This window comes from Bacillus rossius, chromosome 6 (genome assembly GCF_032445375.1).
Source record: "Bacillus rossius redtenbacheri isolate Brsri chromosome 6, Brsri_v3, whole genome shotgun sequence".
Classification (NCBI taxonomy): Eukaryota; Metazoa; Arthropoda; class Insecta; order Phasmatodea; family Bacillidae; genus Bacillus; species Bacillus rossius.
Genome location: NC_086334.1, coordinates 31370496 through 31386001, shown reverse-complemented (window position 1 = coordinate 31386001; position 15506 = coordinate 31370496). Strand labels below are relative to the sequence as shown.

At 35.3% G+C, this 15506-nt stretch overlaps 1 protein-coding gene across 7 annotated transcripts in view; it reads left to right on the top strand.

The window, feature by feature from the left end:
• LOC134532974 (A-kinase anchor protein 1, mitochondrial-like) overlaps positions 1–15277 on the top strand; it is a 99034-nt gene extending 83757 nt beyond the window's left edge. For 5 of the 7 annotated variants that reach the window (XM_063370065.1, XM_063370068.1, XM_063370067.1 and 2 more), the window contains 6 exons: positions 557–803; positions 1397–1533; positions 3292–3469; positions 10633–10848; positions 12578–12717; positions 13966–15273. In XM_063370065.1, coding sequence (XP_063226135.1) covers positions 557–803; positions 1397–1533; positions 3292–3469; positions 10633–10848; positions 12578–12717; positions 13966–14106 — 1059 coding nt within the window. In that variant the 3' untranslated portion in view covers positions 14107–15273. Of the gene's footprint in view, positions 1–556; positions 804–1396; positions 1534–3291; positions 3470–10632; positions 10849–12577; positions 12718–13965 lie in introns of all 7 variants that reach the window. The other 2 variants (XM_063370071.1, XM_063370070.1) reach the window with 1 other exon arrangement.
• The last annotated feature ends 229 nt before the right edge of the window (positions 15278–15506 follow it).

Below are 15506 nucleotides of genomic sequence, written 5' to 3'. Positions count from 1 at the left end.
TGGGAAGGATTACATGTTACCACACTATTATGTTTGCCAAAAGATCTTATATTTGTCACTATATCTGCCAAATTTTAGTGAAGGTGAAACCAACTTTATGAAGGAACAAAATTTGAGAACCCCTGTAATTATATAAGTTGAGTCCCATTCACTTTTTTTTACTGTTACAGGTTTACTAGTCTTTTTATTTTTGTACTTTTAAATCTATGTTATCGCTGAAGTGTGTGAAGCTATAGTGGTGTTTTCTGTACAGCTTATGCCCGTATTTGTGTTTGGTAACAACGTAGCTCTTCCTACTTTCTCTGAGGAATGATTTTTGAGTGCTCTAAGATATGATGCTTACAACCTTTGATACCATTTTTATTTTAAACCAGAGTTAACTACTTAATTGAGACTTTTTTTTTTTAAATGGTGCTTGAATCCATTCTAAGCATTACAGCTGGGGAAAAGGATAAGTCAAGAAATTTGTAACTGCAGTATTTTTTTGCTGTTAATAAGCTGATAAGAAAATGTTTTGGGGACGTACGTGTGCAAGTTTGAGAATGGTGTGTTGAAGGGCTCAAGTGACAGTGGGAAGGGTTGCAGCGACATGGCAACTCCTCCCCCGCGTACGCCAGCCAGCGGCAGTTCGCTTGCCGGCGACGTGCCCTCCATCTACGAGTTCGTGCTGCCGCAGCATTTGGTCGGCCGTCTCATCGGCAGATTCGGCGCCTTTGTTCACCAGATCAAGGACAAGACGAATGCCAACATACTCATCAAAAAGCATCCGGACACGACAAAACTAAAAATATGCGCTATCGAAGGTTTGTTTGGTTTTTTTGCAAAAAAATATAATATAATGCAATATTGTTTCTTCATAATTGTAAATAAAATGGAATAGAATGTTTTTAAAATACGGACACAAATTTTTGCGGGTTATTTTTTTTTTTAAACTGAAGTAAAAATAATGAACAGCAGCCCATTTTCCAACTCAAATTTTTAAATCTGTATTAACTCTTTAAAAAGGGAGATGGAGAGGGAATTGTAAAATGAAACTGTGGGATATTGTGACAAATATTTTTCGTTGTAATTTATTTTAGAGGAAGCTATCCAACTTCATTTACATAGCAAAATCTTTGAGATTCTCTGAAAAAAATTCCAATTAGTCAGGAAGTAGCAGAAGCATTTAATTTAAACCTGAAAATCCCGGTGTGTAACATATTTAGTTCTCCTTATTTGTATATCTCTAATGTTGCATAGTTTATTTCGATAGCTAATCATGGAACATGTTTTATTTAAATAATTTTTTATAATACTTAAAAATCAAAACATTAAATATTAATTGTTCCATGTTAGTATTAAATAATAAACTAAAAATTTACTTTGTGCTCAATACATCATCCTACTGTGTTTCCAGGGAACCAAATGGGTATAGACAGAGCATTAGAAATGATTCGTGACAAATTTCCACAGAAGAAGTACCCGAATGTGACGTTGGAGCAAGTGTGTTTTGTACCAGCTACACCTGTTTTTCCTGTTCCTCAGTGTGTGCAGGTAGGTTGTAATTATTTATGTAACTGCAGTTGCACATTGTGATTATTTGAATACTTATTGAATCTAGTTTTATAGAGTTAAAGTAGAGTGTGCATATTAATAAAATGTAATACTTCAAAACAAAATAATACGTAATAAAATGGCAGATGCCAGGTAGATAATTCTACTTATTAAACTAGAACTGTTTTTTTTTAATTGGCTGTTTCTGAACGCCTAATCAACCACAGTTCTGATGTACATGGTGCCAAAATAAAATTAATAAACAAAATTTTGGTTATCATGAAGTTTTGTTTCACAGTTAATTCTTTATCTGCCATCTTCTTGTAATTAATGTACAAAATTTGATACTGAACAATGTAGTTTCTAAGGTGCCAAGAGTCCAGATCATTTTGGAGTAATTTTAGGTGGTGCCTTCCCACTCTCTCTATTAATTACAGTTTTTTTTACTTCTGTTTTGAATATTAAGTGCAACAAAAAGTTGCAAAAGTTATTTTAGCATGTTTTTTTCTTAAGTAAAACTACCATAAAAAACAGTATAAAATAATTTGTGCTTTCCTTTTGGATTAATAGTGCATAGTTTTTAGAGATTGGTCGAAACCACTTTTTGTCAAATATAAATCACACATTTGATTATGAAGATTGCATTGAATCTGAATCTAGATCCCAATAGACATAAATAAAACAACATATGAAAAAAATGCACAAACTAAAGTTTTGAAAAAAAAATTTAAAACATTTTACTTTTATTTTAAAATAAAAGAGTATTTTTGTGTTCAAGATGTAAAAATTTTCTCAAATGTTTCCTGAAGTGGTGAAAAAACATTCTGAGCATTGTAGTTGGTAGTACAAAAAAATATTTCTCCGAGTGTTTCTATAGCTAGATAAATAATGAAGTCCTTGTAAACTACGCAGTTGCTAGTATGTATTTGAATTTCAGAATTTCACTTCCACAAATATTTTCCTCCGAATATCTTTCCCCAAGTATAAAATATTTGGGAGAAAAAAGATTTGACTGGCACATTCCTAATGTACAAGTTTTAAAACTTGGATTTATTAAAATTTTTAACTAATACATAAGGGCATTTATTTATCACGAAATAATCTGACCGCTCATTAGACTGCAATAAGATATACGCAAGCTAACAATTGTTTCCTTGTAATTGGCAGCCATCTGCAAGAGAAGCCATCGCCCCGTTTGTCCAGGCCATTCGAGACGCATTTGCTTCCGCACTGGATGGTCACGATTGGTGTGCTGATGGCAATAAACATGTTCTTGAAATAAACTCGGTCAACCACAAACAAAGACAATGTTACAAAGTTTTAACACACAGGTCTGGAAATATGTTCGCGAAAAAAGTACATGGCCCTACTAGTATGTCCAGGGGCTTAGCCAGGAGGGGGGGAGGGTTAGGGGTTCAAACCCCCCCCCCCCCCCCCCCCCAATTAGCTCCAAATCTTTAACTAATTTCTTATTCATCACTCAAACAAATTTCATATTAAAATTAATAAAATTTGTACCATTACAATATTTAAATTTAAGTACCGAAAACTGCTAAAATAGCACTATTTTACACCTTAAAATCCAAATTTTCCCGGGGGAGGACCCCCGGACCCCCAGCTTTAATACAGGGGGGGGGGGGGGGGGGGGGCGCATGCTTCTTAACACCCCCCATACACAAATCCTGGCTACGCCACTGAGTATGTGAAGCATGCTTGTATGCGGTGGTAAGGAACGGTTGGTGCTGGTGTCGTTGGCAGTTGCGGCTCGTGGAGGGCGTGAACAACGACGTGATAGTGTCGTACATGGTGACGCCGGCGCACGTGTTCCTGCAGCAGCCGACGCACCCCACCTTCCTCAACCTGAGCGCCCTGGCGGCCTTCATGCAGACGTGCTACTGCGAGCCCGAAGTGCCCGCCCTGCCTCGGCCCGTGGCCGGTGAGACTCCCCGCACGCACGCGAGATGTGCAGCTGAAAGGTCTTTCACACCAGTGTTCTGTGGTCCGGCGCCAATCCACGTGCATTCTGGCCCGACAACTGGTCACCAGGTGTCCTCAGATCACTAAAGTCCCGAAAGTCACGGAAAAGTAAGGAAACTTGAGGACTGGTCGGGCAAGTCGAGATACGTCCTCAAATAAGCAGCAATGGCGATGGAAGTTGCGAAACTTAAATTTCGAGCAGCCTTTTGTCAACTTAACATTTTGTTTTGTTTTCAGACGCCTCACTTCAGTTTTGTCACGTGTGAAATCATCCCTGAAAATGTTGTAGGTTTTTAACTTAAAAAGTCGGTACGTTCCTGCCTGCTCATGTTTAATTTTGTTCATCTGTTTCGATTTAAAAACCACTTTTTGATAATAAAAAAAAAACTTGTAGGATAAATTTTGTTAAAACATTCTGAAAAAGTTCTGGAATTGGTTCACTAGGTATTTGTGGACTCCCTGCATTAATACACTGCCAACATTTTTAGTTCCTTTGGAGTTTGCTGTTGGTTTTCATTTCAGTACACTGTAACCCTTCTTCCTCCTTAATTGGAAGAGGGGTTGCGTCCCCGACTCACTCTGGGCGCGAAGGGAAAAAATAAATATTAAAACCAGGCATAAAAAGCTAAACAATATAAATTCCCCACACCACTGCCCAGGGGTCAGGCCAAAAAATTCAAAGGCTATAATAGCAGAGTACCCATTAAACAAACAAGAGGCAAGACTTTGGACGTATGTTATTAAAAAATAGAAATTTGCAAAAATAATTTTTACTATACATAACCATACAAGCTTAGTTACAAAAGCTGACGTTAATAATGGCAGCATCTTATCCCCATTTACGATACTAACAATAACCTTTAAAAAATCGTAAAAATATAAATACTGATAACAAGTATAAAAATATATAAGGGCGTGAGGCGTGGCCACTATAAAATATCAAAATTTACTGACTGCCCTAATACCAAAAATCAAACAAGACAATCAATACAAATATATAAGAAATCTACAAAAATAATACTGAAGTACAAACAAATTATTTAAATAAAGTTCTTAAACTCTCAATCAACGGTTTAGTCTTTCTTCAGATGTTCGTTGCTAAAGACTTGCCAAAAAAACAAAGTTAATATCCTAGGCGTGCGCTGGCTTCCTGACCTTCCTCACCAACTCCAGAGTCTAATGCCACGCCGGGCCATAGGTACGAATTCACAAAGGCGTGAACGATGACCAAAAAAAAATTATCTTATTTTTTTTTTTAAGGGAAATGTAGCAAAAACTCTTCACGTAACATAACTATGTTACCACCGAAGTTTTTATCATATACTTCAAACAAAGTCTTACTTCTTTATTAACTTGCCAATGATTTCATAAAAACGTAGAATGGCCGCACCAACCAACATCAGGCTGCGCATGTAGTCCAATACCGATCACATACTTTTAATAATACTGCACAAGCTGATATATTAGCTAAATGCAACTTTAAGTATGCCAATTCCGAAGACAAACTCTCAAAAACAAATTGCAAAATGTTCGTTTCTTCCAAACTTATACTTTTATTACAACTACAGGCAAACGGGCGACCTTTTTTAAAAAAATCCCACACTGGAACAACGTGTGAAAACAAATGGGCCTCTTCACCAAACTGGCTAATAAAAGTTCCGTCCAAATAAAATTTAGTATGGGAAAATACACAGTTCACTAGGTTTGCCAAAAACCACTGCAGCACCACGAGGGTAAAAATCAAAATTGCGGCCTCTCTTTACCTTGATAAGTTCAGTATCACAGGGCAATCCATTGCCCTGTCACCCAGCGTGGAGCCTCCATCCCAATACTCTTCGTCGCCCGTTGCCGTCCGGCACACCAGTCCGCTCCGTCACATGGCTCTGTCCTCGACGGTCGCTCGGCACGCACTCCCCGGCCCAGCTGATTTTTTCTTCCCGGCAAGCCGAATGTCTGACGTCATCAGCCAACCGCCGGGCGCTCACCAAGTGGTATTTACGTGAAACACAATCGATATTCTTAAACTCATAATCGATAGCTACCAAACTGCGTATAACTAATTAACAGAAACAAATATAATTAAAAAAATTTACAGATAAATTAACATTAATTAAAAAAAGGCGTAAAAATACGTGAAATAAAAAACCATATAAAACTAGAGACCAGCAACAAAAATAAATTACAAGTAAAAATGTGGCCCTGCCGGCCACAACACTTAAAATTTCACAACGGGTACAGTTCCATGATTTTTTTTATATAAGAAAACCAATGCTAATAATTTATTTTCTGTAGAAAACTTATTGCAAATTACTTTAATTACTATTGCACTGTATATTAATTTTTTTGTATTCCAGTTAAGACTTTATAGATGTTTGATGATCTGGCATGGTCGTGGTCCAGAACATACAGAATTAAAGACCTTTTGCTGTACTTCCAGTTATCCTTTTGCCACATGTTGGAGTAGCAACTTGAGTGTCTTGACCTGTAGGCATGTGTTAGCTAGGAAAAACTGTTGCATTGATGGGAACATTAAAATGTTGGCTGTTTTGGGTGAATCTTATTCTAATGTGCATAAATTAATATTTTAGCAGCCACCAATTTCAAATATAAATCCAATGATATTATAATTGTTCGAACGCAACATGTGCTAGTAAAAGTGGAGCTAAGCAAATCGAACCGTTGCCAGGCAACGACTGCATTTGGTTTTTTCTTAATGCGCTTCAGTTCTTGGCTTCACCCCCCTTGCCTACTATCGAACTTTTTGCTACCTCTGTGGATAAAACATTTTACAGAACGTTAAGTTGAGAAACTATTTTTCTTAATGTGCTGTAAACCTAAAATTGTACATCAGTGTGTGAACACGTAATTTTATTTCCCAATTACAAGCAAATATTTCTTTAACCCAAAAGTTATTACTCATCAGTAGGGACAGGAACTTTTCGGTGAGTAAAATTAGTGAAAAGCGGTGAGCAAAAATGCCAAAAGCGGTGAGGAAAAAAAAGCGGCGAAATGTATCTACGCGTACCTTTTTTAAGAAAAAGTTAAATGAACTCAGTAATGAATAGTCAAAATGTTTAGAACTAATATTTAGAAGTGAAAACCCTTCAAACTTAAAAGTAGCTACTCTTCCAGAATGTAAAAACTTTTGGGTTTAGAGGGAAGTTTTGTCAATAAAATATATTCCTAACTCAGGTGGTATGCTAGGCCAAAAAGTTAGGTTTCTTTAGTTTTAGGTTTGGTTGGTTTAGGTGAGTCTTATTTTATATTTGGTAAGTTTAGCTTAGGTAGGCCCTAAGTTTTAAAATGCTCATTTCCAACTAGCTTAAATTGGGTTTGGTTTTGAGAGCTTCTAAATTTAAGCCACTCCATGATTACAGATATTGATGTAGGCATAAATACAAAACTTCAACATATTTCTTCATCCAGCTTAAAATACTGGGGTCCTGAGGTTTATGAAGTGGGATGTTCGCTTTGAGGAACACCTCAGTGGTCTCCATAGCAAAACGATGCACTTCAGTTTTCCTTTTTTTTTTGCTTGCTGCGCACAAACACCACTAGTATGCTGCAGTGCTACAGTAGCGGGGGAAGAAGTGCGTGACTTTTTGTGCTTTTCACTGCTCATGTGCTTAACAATTGAGGGGTTGTTACCACAATGCCGAAATACCACAACGCCAAACGTACAATAACGCCGAATGTCAAAATTGACCACAACACCGACAGCTAGAAAACTGCTGTGTACCATAACGCTGAAATAACAACTGAATGAATTTGTGTGTGTTTCTTAAATGTACCCTAACGCTGAAATACCACAATCAAACCTAACCTTACCTAACCTAGCGTAATATAACCTAACCATACTTAACCTAGTCTATCCTAACATAACCTAGTCTAACCTAACCTAGTCAAACCTAACCTAATCTAACCTTTGTGGAAGTCCTGGAATGACATTTTTCGGCTTTTATGTATTTCGACGTTGTGGTAATTCGGCGTTGTGGTACACAGCAGTTTTATAGCGTGCCGGTGTTGTGGTCAATTTGGCATTCGGCGTTATTGTACGTTTGGCGTTGTGGTGCGTCCCTCAATTGAGTGTCTACGGTTCCAATTGACTCTGCAATAACAGTATTTACAAAATAAAACTGCCTTATCTGTCGAATAGAGACCATCAGAAGAAAATTCTTAGGCCCTATCTAGTGTGTTTATGTCATACTTCGTTCAGTTACCGCAACGAATAGCCACCGAACAATAATAAATGCACGCATGTGCAGTAACCTAACAACCGAAGAAAAAAAATCACATACATCCATCAATTTGTTTGTTGCAGTTTAAAATTGCCTAAAGTATTTTATGGTTAAGTAAATTATGAAGAAAAAACACTTGTCATTTTCGTTGATATCAAAATTTACGCGTTCTGAACGCGGTATTTTTTTTATCTACCGAACACGCTTGATTGTATGATTAAACAACAATTGATTGTTCGTAAACGTTCATGTTCTTTCTCGCATTCTCGTACTGCTACGTTGGTAACACGTTTATTGAGAAACTAGTTTTATTTTGATAACTTCATGGCACGAGAAACAAATGTTGAAGCTTGTAATGTTAAAATGCAAAATATAAATGGTCCTGGATTACCGTCATCTGTGGTCGTTAACCTCGCCGTGATTTATTGCCACAGAATGTGGTTTTTGTGGTTATGGTTGGAGAAAATAAATTGTTTACCTAGTTTTGCCTAGTAATGTTGCCGGCACGGTGAAATGTATTTTTATGTAGTGTTTTATTGTTTTATTTTTTATTGGTGCGCTGGTGTTACGAACGGAAGATGAATTATATCTAAATTATATGTGTTTGTGGCAATTTAAGCTTCAAATAATGAAATTTTGTCCAAATTCGCGACGAAACAGTGGAAAATCGCAAGATTCACATTTTCGTAAAAAAAAAAGAGCCAAATTCGCGAAATAACGACTGTGATTCGCGATCGCGAAAAGTACCTGTCCCTACTCATCAGGTAAGCTTAAATGGAACGTTCATTTCATAATTCATTTTTGAGGTACTTGAACTATATTTCCTTTGCCATTGCCAACTAACTATTGCTTCAAATTCATCCTGAACATTAGATAGATATTACAATAATAAATACATTTATATTACTGCACTAATCTGAATAGAAATAAGGTTTTTATTCATAAAAACTGCTCGCAAAAACACAGGTTGGTCTAGAGTTGCGCACCAAGAAAAAAACCTGAGTTGACTTAAACATAAATAAAACAAAATTGTGTAAATATACTTGACTATCCATAAAATAAGCATTAATTTTATTTTTATGCTGCTTGACCTTGTGTCTTGAATCATATTAGATATTAAGTTCCCAATCAAAAATCAATTGGTATTTCATGCAATTTTGTCCATAGAAGATTACTGTTTCTTGATGTGCTGCTAATAATTTCTTATTTTCTATTCCTTTCGTATTATATCTTAACTTGATCTCCTTAAGCAAACAGTATTTTGTGCCAGTAACACATTCTACTGTGCTCAGATTGGCGATTTCACATAATTCTTAAGAATTTCTGTTATTTCTGTTAATTCTTAAGTCAACAGCTGTCACCGACAACCAGACACAATTTTACTATATGTTTCATTATTAGCTTTATTTCGAGAATGCATTTTACACCCATGTCTTTATCCAGGACTTGAACCCAGAACCCCTTGCACCGAAAGCCGGTGTTGCACTATAACGGTTGGCAAAATTCCTAGACGACAATCATAAACAACATTCAGTAGTATAAATAGTAATATCTTAAGGATACTACTATTCTTAATGTTATTATGTTCTCAATCCAAAACTAGCCTTAACCAACAAACATAGAAAAGGATATGGCGATTGAATTAGGAGGTGTTTCATTACTTTTAACCGTAAGTTTCTGAAAGAAAAGCAAATAGAAGCACAAGTTTTTGCTTATGGTACCTAAAGAAATGTTATCTATAAATATTTCTCTTTTTGGGATGCTTGTCTACGCTTCAAAATATTTTCCTTCGTAAATGTAACATTAAGCTGGATTGTATGATTGGCATGTATTGCTAATCAAAAATTTACATTGTAGTTTATTGGAAGATCTATAATTACATACCTGTTATTTGTGTCTGTCACAAAACTTGGCACATCTGCATCTTAGGTTTCAAAAACAGAAAAATCTCTTTTCAAAAGTACTGATTACAAACTTAAAGTTGTAAACTATGCCAAACAGACTAACTACTGTGCAGCAGCTTGCCAGTATAGATTCTGCGAAAGGAAGGTGGAAAAATAAGTTGATTTAGAAAAGCGAGTGGGTGAGAATTCTGATGTAGAGGAAGAAATTTTTATTTTTATTTTTGGTAGATGGGCATTAAAATAATGGGGTGTCCTGGGCTTACGATAGAGGCAGTATTATAATATTCAGGTAAGTACAGTAAGTTTGAAGTCCCAAGATATCTGTGATTCGCTGACAGAGAAGGTCCAGTATATTTTTTGTTTTGTGATGTTGAAAGTGTTTGTAAGTGTTGAGGGTGTCACACAAAATCATTTCAAATCTTACTGAGAGTAATACTTTTTTTCCCCCTAGTGAAAGTAATGCATATTATTTACTTAAATTTTTTTTAAAATATTGAATACTTTATTCAATTATATTTTACTAATTAAAAATAATATATATATTAATACTTTACACCATGTAAATCAATTATACTTCTAATAGTTTTGTGTATTGCATATTTTATTATGTGCCTAAGGGATATTCATGTAAATTTATCATGATTGCTCTCTTATATACATTAAGTTGCAAATATTCTTACCAGTTTTGTTCTAAACAGTATTTGCAAGCTTTAAAATATCACTCAAGTGAGCTATGTACAGAAACTTGTGTGACTTTTTGTTGCTTTGAAATGTATAGTGATAAAATTTTTGGTGGAAAAAAAATTGAAAGAGATTTTTACAAATTTTTACAAATAATAAGTGACAATAAAATAAAATAATGAACCTGGTGTGAAAGACAGAGCCTTAAAGTACTGCACTTGGTAGTTATTTCTAATCTTTATTATCGGCAAGTGGCAGGGAAGTACACAACCTGATTTTCTGTGGATGTTTGTTTGCAGCGGATGTAATCTGCGTCGCTCCTGTGATGGGTGACTGGTGCAGAGCTCAAGTGGTGACGGACGAAGCGGAAGACGGCACGAGCACCATCCGTCTGCTGGACTACGGAGGTTACGACGTAGTCGACTGTTCCGTGCTGCGGCAGATTCGCCAGGACTTCATGCTGCTCCCCTTCCAAGCAGCTGAAGCCTACCTCGCCAACATAAGCCCTGCAGGAGGTGAGCTGCATCTGCATGTTGCATTTTGTATGTTTATTTTCAGGATGTAGAACATGTTTGGTAGTAAAAAAAAAACTTCACTATTTTACGTACTCTATCTGGCAGATCCACAGTACTGTTGCACAGGTTAGGTAGAGTAGTTTTGTGTCCTTACGTCTTATTAAGAATGAAATGGCCCAAATATGTGGCTACTTTGTGTGTTTTTTTTTTTTACTTTAAAACATTAAGATAGTAACTAAAATAGTAACTAATTTATATTTTCAGTTCAAATGATATAAACACATTGATACATCAGATGCCTTTATTTCACACACATATACATACGTTTTTTGTTTACAAGCATCTGTTATAAATGTTTAACTTTTACAAGATATATATAGTACGGACTGAAGCAAATATGATTATTCTTACTATGACATTCTTTCCTCGCAGACTTCCCCTCCGCTGCTGGGATGGCTAAAGGAAGATAAGCCAGTCCTCGGTTCTCTTTCACTGTACAGCCCGCCTGGCCTAGAACTGCTGAGGGACGAGTTTACATTCTTACTACATTTCAACAATCCATTTTGTGTATTAAGGATTTCAAAGACGTTTGCTGCAATAAGTCATTATTAAGTTAATGTTTTTACAACCCGCCAACTAGTCATGCTCTAGCGTGGACAGCATACAATGAATTGCAGCATTTAAGAGCCAAATAAAGAAGGAATGTTGTCTCAAAAATGTAGTGTGTGTTTGATGGAAAACTAGCAATTCTAACTGAAATAATGTATTCAAATAAATTCTAATTCTAATTAAAAGGGCATTTTATCCCTCCTGAAAGTAGGAGAACCATCTGTTCGCTTGGTTCCATTGAATATTTGCCTCTGGTTATGGTAGTTCCTTACTCTATACATACTCCTTCCCTAGTATGCCCGAATTGTGCCGTGCATTTTCATCTCTAAAGATCATGCTGTCTGTGAAACACAAGCTCCTATTCCCTTGTAAATAGTTAAATGCAGGCCATATGTGCTGTATGTAGGTCATTAGGCCTGTAGATGTAGTGTATTATTTATTTATTTATTTATTTATGTTTCCACAAGTCTAAAACAGATTTATGGCAACCTAATAAAATATGAAAGCTCATTTCTTAGCATTACTTTTCCTTGTAAATAGTACATTGTGGTTAGATGTGACATAGTTTTTAATAAATTGTGATTTTTGTTAATTTTTATATTTTATGCTTAACATAACTTTGACATAGGTACCTGCTTTTCTAGAATGTAATTTAACACTAACAACCTGTATTAAAATATCAGTATTATAATTAATGGATATTATTTTGAAAAAAACTTGTCTGAATAAAGTCAAAAGAATGCAAAAAAAAATTACTTTGTTTTAATGTGTGGCATGTACATAAATAATTAGTTTTGTCATCCCATTTCAGAACATAATTTGGTTATTGAAAAATAGATTTCAAGGTTTAAGTTTGTTGGACAAAAGTATTGTGTTAACATGTGATGAAATAATACATTTTATGTATTTGAATAATTTTGCTCTCTGTCTTTTCTCTCTTTCTCTCTCTTTCTCTCTCTCTCTCCCTCTCCCCATATAGGTGTGTATGTATATATATATATATATATATATATAATATTTGCAATTTTTTAAATGTGAGAGGTGAAGTTCCTTCAATGGTGATACATAACATACTGTAAGTGCGCAGTGAGATGCTAATTTTATTGACTGTTTGTGGCAGGTGTAGAAGAGGAATGGAGCAAAGAAGCATTTGATGTTCTGGAGGAATTGACCAAGGGTCAGGTGGTGGAGGCTCAGGTGGTAGGCTATGCGGAGAACAGTGTGCCCATTGTCTACCTGTTCTCTATAGTGAGGTCAAAGGTGAGTGTTTGCCATAGCTGTAGTTCAGAGTGTTCGTTAGTGGTTCCGGTTTCAATTCTTGTGTTTGCGGTTCCCTGCTTTTATCTGATTCCATTAACTTCCGCAGTCTTTTAAGATAATGCTTGTAAAAAACCTCATCTATAAACGTGGATACAAAAACATGTTTGTGATAATGCTTGTAAAAAACCTCATCTATAAACTTGGATACAAAAACATGTTTGTTATTTTACGATTGTAATTTCAGTTGATGTACGTATATTCATTTACAGTTACGAATAATAATACTAATAGGAAGAGTATTATAAAAGATAGTATAACTTCAGTTACTAGAGAGCCCCAAATCAACTTGCATGTTATGTTCACAATACAATTACTAACTTATTTGTTCAAAAAAAAATAATGTTCCAAGTGGATTTTTTTTACCATTATTAAATATTTCTCAAGTTATCATATGGTGACCTAATTTTAGACTGGTTATCTTTAGAGAAATAAACAATTTCTGCAATAGGTATTGTTTTTTTTCATTTATTACTATATATCCTAAAAAATTTTAAATAATTTTTGATATGTGCTTTTGTATTAAATATATTTTCAGATGATGGTTGTTTCATTAACAAATAATAATTTGAACCACTTTCTTTAATACCAAAAAGATCATAAATTATCGTTACACTCCGTGAAAGAGTTCAATTTTTTTTTTTTATATATAAATTGGTGACTGGTCCTGTGGGTATGTAGTAATAAAGTATGAAAAATGTAAATCGACATGTAGTTTCCTGCCTGAGGCAGGGTCTACATGGATGGAAAAGGGCTGACACTCATACCTGTAGGAGCTGGGTGCCCTACCTGAAGAATATACCAGTGTTTCCAGCCAGTCTGAAGAAAGCATGATAAGAGATGAGATAGGGTATGGATTAGTGACAGAATGAATAGATGGGGAAAACGGGAGTACCCTGAGAGATCCCACATGTCATGGAAACGTCCACCTTGTTTCCCACTTGTGAAAAATCCTGCCTGGAAAGGAACACCTGTGTGAGGATAGAGATCTGACCACTCTACCACATCATCTCTTTTAGTAGTGAGGTTATGTTGTTTCGTAAAAAGTAATTGAACATCTGCATTTGTGCATTGTATCCCATTGACCCTTTTATCTGTCTGCTTGTCTCATCACTTCATTGAAGTTTAATTGTTTGTTAAAGTGAACGTTTTATTAATTTCTTGTGGGTGCGTGTGTGTTTTTTCCCCCAGGCTATCTTTGTAAATTACGAGTTGGTAAAACGTGGCTTGGCGGAATGGACAGAGGGATTCACCATTATGAATGGAAGCGGAATTGCATTGGATGGTAACGTTGCAGAAGAATGTGGTCGACCAGTTGCAGCTGAACAGTGACTTTTCCTCATTTAACTGTTTTTACGCATTCAGAGTGGAAGATGTAAACGCAAGCACTCACAGGCGGGTGCTCTGTAGATTGGAGTGCACAGAGAAAGGCAAAGGCAACACGTTTAGTGCACTGTCGTTATGTTTCTCTGGTTGAATCATCTTTAGGCATGCAGATTACATGTATGTGCCTGATAGGAGAGTGCAAGAAAAAATTATTATTTGTTGGGTACCGATGCAACATGTCTGCTGCATGTGTGTCTCGAAGTACGTGCATGTGAGTACTTGAGTTTAATTTTTGACTTTAATTCAGTAGCCTAGTGGCCTGTTCTTTTGTTTTTACATATTATTAGTGATATGATACCGATTTCAGATGTGTGTTGATTTGTTTCATTTGGTATTATGATTTTTACTATATATGTAATAAAACAGTAATTTGTTTATAAGCTTTTTTTTCGGCTGTTAGCATAAAGTATGTTAGAAAATGTGGTGATAGTGCTCCAGAAGTGAATGGGGTTTTCTTTTTATTTTACCATGAATAACTACTGCTTGAGTGTTTGTCATTTGCAAAATAAAACTCTTGGTTTTTAGTGCAAATATTGTAAGTGCCAAACAGGAGGTAGCATCAATTTGTGGTAATCCTAACACAGATACGGCTGTTAAAATACTGTAGGAAATTTTACTACATCAGAACTAGCTATTTAGACGTTAGCTGATTAAAGTATGTTGACTTGTATGTATATGTTATCACTTTACTTTTATAAATATCACTGTGATTTTTATAAAAACTTCACCTGTGTAATTTTGCTCCCACATTCCATATAATTTCTTTGTCATTGGTGGTGAGCAGATGGTGATGAAAATAATTATTACATATTAATTTATTTTATAAATACATGTAAATTCTTCTCCTGTGTATTTGCACATGCATATGTTCTTTGTTGCTTAACCATAAGTACCAACAAGAAAGTTGTGTTTTTTGTCGTAAATTAGGTAATATCAGTTGTTTCTTAAGTTTTGCTAAGATTGTAGTTTTGTACATGATAATTGTCATTTTGTTAACTGTGGAAAACTTTTGTTATGATTGACAGTGTACAACTATGCATTTTCAATTTTGATGTACATAATTGTCAAATAAATATCTAGTAAGTTGGTTTAAATAAATGTGTTTTCTGTTAACTCATTTAACTTATCAGTTTATTTTCTTGAAAAAGGCATATGAGATACTTTATTAGTAAAGATACATTTGTGTCCTCTTCTGTTAACATTATAATTGAATAATATAGTGAACCCCAGTATTTACGTTAACGGTATTAACATTTTCCCGTTATTTACCTCCCTTGTTTTTGGCCCAATTTATTTTCCATAAGGCGGTATATGTCGTTTTTACGCTTGTTACGTCGGAAAAGTTT